The following is a 6,995-nucleotide window of genomic DNA, read 5'->3' as shown; positions in this document are numbered from 1 at the left end:
ATAGTCATGAGAAAGGCTCACCCAGAATGCAAGAAAAAAGAATTAGCAAGGTCAGTCATGTGAAGGTTGTGCTTGAGGTTAAAACTTGAATCTCGACATCAGTAAAATATAAAGAATAATTGTATTTCTGTCATATTTATTTTCATATAATGATTAAGTTTAAATAGCTGCAAGCTGCCATATTGGATCGTCAATAGAAAGCCTCAACCGATGCAAGCAGAAGGAATTTAGAAAGGTACATCAGAACTCGAATCTCAACATCAGTGAATTATTAAATATATATATATATATATATTTACATAATACATTTTAATACATTATTTATATCTTTTAAACAGTCATTTTACATATTTAATTTATGTTGTTTTACTTTTTATCATATTTATTGATATATTGTACTTATCTATTATATCAAGTTATCAAGCTATATTATATTATCAGTCACTAGAAAGGCTCACACAGAATACAAGCAGAAAGAAATGAGCAAAGTCTGAAGGTTGTGTTTTAGGGCCAAAGCAAAAAAAAGTTGCTAAGAATTCATAAAAATATGGGTAATAATGTGTCACCCAAAACACAGTAGCTGTTGCTGAATTTTTATTTTATTTTATTTTTAATAAACAGTGTTTTAAATGTATTTTATATTGTATTTTCTACTTTATTTTTTAAAATTAAACATTTCAATAATTGTAATTATTTTTATATTATATTTATTATATTCTAAATTAAATATAAAATGTATAATTTCATATGTGTGTGTGTGTGTGTATATATGTTTAATTGCTTGGTAACACAAATTGCTAATCAGTCAATCACATGTCAGCAACTCACTGTATTTAGGCATCTAGACGTGGTGAAGATGACTTGCTGAAGTTCAAACCGAGCATCAGAATGGAGAAGAAAGGAGAATTAAGTGACTTTGAACGTGGAATGGTTGTTGGTGCCAGACGGGCTGGTCTGAGTATTTCAAAAACTGCTGATCTACTGGGATTTTCATGCACAACCATCTCTAGGGTTTACAGAGAATGGTCCGAAAAAGAGAAAATATCCAGTGAGCGGCAGTTGTGTGGACGAAAATGCCTTGTTGATGTCAGAGGTCAGAGGAGAATGGGCAGACTGGTTAGAGATGATAGAAAGGCAACAGTAACTCAAATAACCACTCGTTATAACCAAGGTATGCAGAATACCATCTCTGAACGCGCAACACGTCGAACCCTGAAGCAGATGGGCTATAGCAGCAGAAGACCACACCGGGTGCCGCTCCTGTCAGCTACGAACAGGAAACGGAGGCTACAATTCACACAGGTTCACCAAAATTGGACAATAGAAGATTGGAAAAATGTTGCCTGGTCTGATGAGTCTCGATTTCTGCTGCAACATTCAGATGGTAGGGTCAGAATTTGGTGTAAAGAACATGAAAGCATGGATCCATCCTGCCTTGTCTCAACGGTTCAGGCTGGTGGTGGTGGTGTAATGGTGTGGGAGATATTTTCTTGGCACACTTTGGGCCCCTTAGTACCAGTTGAGCATTGTTTAAACACCACAGCCTACCTGAGTATTGTTGCTGACCATGTCCATCCCTTTTTGACTACAGTGTACCCATCTTCTGATGGCTACTTCCAGCAGGATAATGCACCGTGTCACAAAGCTCAAATCATCTCAGACTGGTTTCTTGAACATGACAATGAGTTCACTTTACTCAAATGGCCTCCACAGTCACCAGATCCCAATCCAATAGAGCATCTTTGGGATGTGGTGGAACGGGAGATTCGCATCATGGATGTGCAGTCGACAAATCTGCAGCAACTGCGTGATGCTATCGTGTCAATATGGACCAAAATCTCTGAGGAATGTTTCCAACACCTTGTTGAATCTATGCCATTAAGAATTAAGGCAGTTCTGAAGGCAAAAGGGGGTCCAACCCGGAACTAACAAGGTGTACCTAATAAAGTGGCCAGTGAGTGTACATACTTATCCAAATTTATTTTTAAATATAAACATCTAAACAATTTTAAATATATTTTTGAATATATTTTACATATATTTATGTTAATTTCTTACTGTATGTTAGGTATTACTGAACTTTCTCAGAGCTATCAAACCATATTTGATCTCATTCTTTCTGAAGCAGAACCTTATTAGTACTTAGCAAATAATTGAGCTCTGCCAATGTCAGTTTAACTCAAGAGGCATCATCTCCTACCAGTTACTGACCTGATTAAGTGGCCATTCAATCAACCTCACAATCACCAAGTGATTACAGCTATGAGCATTTTCAATCCTCCACAATGACAGCAGCAGAAATCCATTCATGGTCCAAGTAATTCAGCACTGCCGGCCTTCAGCTTTTCACAGCCATATAAAGCCTGGCTCTACTTTACTTTTAAGTCTCTAGGGGGCAACATCACACTCCTTTTTCGTTCAAAAAATGATGAAATATTGATCTGCAAAAGAGGTTTTGGGGGCAGCATACATATGTGGCATCAGTGACAAAGCCGACCAATAAGTCTAAAGGCACACATAAGCACCTTAAGGAAGGTAAGGACAGATGTAGCCAGTGTCAACACCAAATTGTCTGTCTGAAACAGTTCCTGTTGGCTGAGCCAAAGAAAGACGCTTCAAAGATAGATTTACAGCTTTTTTTTCCTGAAAAGCCATCAATTCATCTTATGTTAATTGTCATCACTGGCGTATTATCTGTACGAGAGGCAATTTTGGCATCATTTGACCAGTCAGAGGGAATATCAAATTCAGAAGTTGAGCTTTTTTGCTCTTTTTAACAAACTTATGTTCCCCTTTTTGCTTCATATTTTGGATTCACTTTGAAGGCTCTGATCAGAACAATCTGATTCTGACTCTTATGGCTAAGAGCTCGCTACGCAAAAGCAAAGTAACAGAGTGACGTCTCAACATATGCCACATTTGTCAGAACCTTGTTTAGCTTTGGTTTGGTACAAGTGGCAAGTAATTGATTCCAAAAAGAGAAAGAGGAGATCAATAAAGCACTTACAGGCAAAGGATAGATAAGTATTTTCAGGGCTCTACAGATTGAATTGAATGTTATTCACTTTTTTCTTTTTACCACAAAGTTTTGTGTTTCTACAGTGGACCTGCAGCATTTTGTGTTGTTTAATTATGGTAAATATGATGAATAAGTAAATAGTAATATAATATATAAATACTAATATAATGTAATATAATATAATATAATACAATTATAAATACTGTAGAAAAGGTGAGGAAATAATTGTTTTCACAATGCAATTCACAGTTATTGGCCAGTTTATTTAGGGGACTGACAGTGACTAATGAGGGATGGGCTGTTATTTTTTTAGTTTATTAGTTTATTTATTTATTTTACAGAATATGAACATGCAACGTCATTAAAACGTCATTAATGTTCTGCAGGCAAATCCAGCTATGAAGGGGCGATGAACTGTCTTATTCTGGACATTTTTATCCAGCTGTTCAGAAGTTTAACAATGCAAAATTTCATGATTTAACTAATTATACAGAGCGCATGGATCACATTCAATGACAGGCTGTGAGTTTATTTATTTATTAGCTTTACTTTCATGGAAACTTTCCAACTAATTTGAATCATCCTTAATCAGTATTTTTATATTTTAAAATTTTATAGCAAAGAAAAAAGGTCTTTAAAATAATTGTTATTGTACTTTTGATCAAAAACACAATTCTATTATTCGTATTATGCTAAAAATATAAAAATAACTGATACACAGACAACTTTACAAAACAAGTTATATTGCACTTTAATGCACAAAACAGCAGATTAACATGAAATATGACAGTGTCACATGTTTACATCACGCAAATATTTGAAGAACAATTTCTTTACAACTTTGCTTCAGTGTCTTCAGTCTCTTCACTTAAAAAAATATTAATATAAATAAAACTGTAGTTATTTATGATATATAATGCATATGGACTCAATCCCATTACAGTCAGGATTGTGTGTTTCCATCACAAACACTTTAACAAGAAAAAGTTGCAGAAAGCCCCGCGCGGACAGTCGCACATCTTTCCGATTCGAGAGCCTTTTCTGATCGCGCACTGCTCCCCCAAATCACACTGGCAAGAGAAAACAGTATAGATCGTGTTACTTTTGCCATTGCAGCATTTGCGTAAAAGCGCACTTGTTTAAGGCTAATGGTTGGAGACACGTAATGAATCATTACACAAATAAGAATTTACATCTAATAAATACTATTTGTTGATAAATAAATAAATTAGGAGATATTTCACTATTACATGTAAATGATAAGCAGACATAAAAGAGCCAAGACACATATCCATGCAATTGCTCAATGTCATTATCGCCAGCACAAGCAACGCGAACATATACGCAAAGTTAAAATGTATAATATAAATATATACCATGGGAACTTGACCAAATTTCTTCTCCCACGGTGGAATTCGTTTCGTCTGCAGCTTTTCCAGAACTTCTTGCAGAGCTCCGAGCTGGTTTGACAAGACATTTGGAAAGATGTTTCCTTTCAAACTCTTTTTCAAACCAAATCATTCCAAAATAAGGCAATAGAACGATTCACACAAAAATCAAGCAAAAACTTTTAAAGTTCTGGGACTTTTGTGTATAGCCTAATGTCTACTGCGCAGCAAAAGATGCATTACTCACAAGCTGTTTTTCACTTGTCAGGTTTGGGTCTTTGGGGTAGAAGTCTCTGATGGCTCTTGTGTCCAGATCCACCTCTATCTCCGGCTCTGACTCGTTCGCTTTGGCTCCGGTCAACAAGCAGAGCAGCAGCGCGCACACAGCCATGCGCGTCTTCAGACTGGAGCTTTCCATGGTCCTGAATTTAGGGAGCTTTGGCACTTGAGCGCGCAACGCCGTTATACGTCTCTATGCAAAGTTTTGACGCAAATAATCATCTCGACAGGCTTGCACCCTTTTATGTGCTCCAAACTGCATGCATTTATGTGATCTGGTGTCGCCCCGCCTTTAACATTGATTTCGTTCGCACGTAAGCGCGATCATTCGTTGCGTAAATGCGCTGGAGACAAGTCATCAAATGCGTTAATGTTGCCCCCGGAATGTTATGTTTTTTAACTTCACTAAGGACACATAGTGTCCGTCTATGTGTTTTGATTCAGTTGTGAGGAGCAAATACTGCAGGCTCTGTTGATTGTATAAGAGAAGCGTTTGAACATTTTGGAGCACTTTGGAAAACATGCATGGCTGCTTAAATCTGATTGCATAAGACTTAAATAAATATATGTCTACTAAAATATATGTAATCTATCTATCTATCTATCTATCTATCTATCTATCTATCTATCTATCTATCTATCTATCTATCTATCTATCTATCTATCTATCTATCTATCTATCTTATCTATCTGTCTGTCTGTCTGTCTGTCTGTCTATCTGTATTGTGTATGCTATATACAGTGTTCAGCAATAATTTTAGTACACCAGAACATAAACACAGATCCTTGACTCTAAATATGCTTCACATACACAGCAGGGACATAATAGAAAGGGGCTCCTTTCCAGACTTATCGGACTATATTTGAACCACATGCATAAAATGTGGGGGAAATTATATGGTTGCATAAATTAAATGTCTATTATTTGATTTATTTTGCATTTCAAACTTTAAAGTTCCTAGAAACATCAAACGAGCACTTGAACTTTCTAATATTTTAAGAGTGGTAATGTGAAGAGGAAGTTTTCTTATTAGAGATTTTGGGAAATGCTTAATAATTTTCTCATTTATGTGTTTAATTGCAAGGGGCCAAGAGCCACCTGCACTCTGAAAATGTAGACACCTCACCACTTAAGGACGTCTAGACTCATCTAAGCCTCACTGGAATGTGAAAAGGGATTTTTTTTATTTAAAATAAAAAACGTTTTCCAATAGAAGACTTATTTTTTTCTTGGGTAGATGTAATAGGCTAATATTTTTGCCCGTCTGTGATGTCATATGTAGAGGAAATAATTTTGAGGTTGAATTAGATAAGCTATTTGTGTATCAGCAGATGAATTTGGAGAATATGTCTCACAGTTAGGGTGTTGTGGAAATAAAATAAGTTCCCTGTCTGCTATATGCCAGAGATTAACTTGCACAAGAGTTCTATCCAAAGGTGATGTTTTTTAATTTCCCAACAGGACCCTTTAACAATGGGCATGAGGCATATGACTCACTCTCTTTAGTCCATATCTGTATCAAAACCTAACCGATCAATGGCAAACACACCAATTGTTTTTAGAAAAATTCAGGCCAATCTCCTGTGCCCATACAACTCTGACAAAGCTTAAAAAACACAGACTGGGGTGTGTTAACAGGGAAAAAATGTTCACTTCCATATTTTATTTGTTGCACAATTCCCATTCACAGAATGACAGTAGATGGCACCAAATAATACGCTGTGGGAATAAACTAACTGGAAAGATGTGGCCCATAACCCCTGTCAATGAGTTCATAAATCAAACAGTGTGGTGAGCAAACTCGTTCTTCTTTCCAAACAGGACTGGATCGGAAATAGAGGTTATGGGTGAGTGGAAACCATTTTCGTGTGTAAATCTTCCTGAACCCCCATTAAAAAATATATCCACCAGACAATCTTAGATTGAAGAATCAGAGATTTGAATGTACAAAATGATTCTCTGCGGCTGATATAAAACATTTTTGGATGCTTTACTAAATACACTCATTCTCTTGGCTAGGCCGGCAAGCATTTAACTGGGTTTAAGTAGCAACTGTCCAGTTCACTGGTACAAGACAAAATTTTGTCTTTCACAAATCACAGCTGAAAACCACTGCTAAATGCGCCAGTTTATTATCATAATGATGGTCGTCATCCATCAACCAGCTATTCAGATTAAAATCACACAAATCAAAATCTGCCAGTGACATTTGCCTGAGGCCTTGGAAACAGAGTGTTTTCACAGCAAGTGCAATGCACAATCCTTCAGCTATTTTTAGCGCTGCAGTGAGTGTTGAGTTAAGGGGTTT

The 6,995-nt window shown here is 36.4% G+C and overlaps 1 protein-coding gene across 1 annotated transcript; it reads right to left on the bottom strand.

The window, feature by feature from the left end:
• Positions 1-3,748: 3,748 nt before the first annotated feature.
• LOC306866414 (cocaine- and amphetamine-regulated transcript protein-like) lies at positions 3,749-4,926 on the bottom strand. Its single transcript, XM_079411615.1, has 3 exons — positions 4,655-4,926; positions 4,396-4,479; positions 3,749-4,089 (listed from the first exon to the last, which is right to left on the bottom strand). The coding sequence occupies exons 1-3, from the start codon at positions 4,823-4,825 to the stop codon at positions 3,982-3,984; spliced, it is 363 nt and encodes a 120-aa protein (XP_079267741.1). The 5' UTR covers positions 4,826-4,926; the 3' UTR covers positions 3,749-3,981.
• Positions 4,927-6,995: the final 2,069 nt, after the last annotated feature.

This window comes from Barbus barbus (genome assembly GCF_936440315.1).
Source record: "Barbus barbus genome assembly, chromosome: 48".
Lineage (NCBI taxonomy): Eukaryota > Metazoa > Chordata > Actinopteri > Cypriniformes > Cyprinidae > Barbus > Barbus barbus.
The sequence above is the reverse complement of the archived record's forward strand: the minus strand, read 5'-3'. Positions and strand labels throughout refer to the sequence as shown.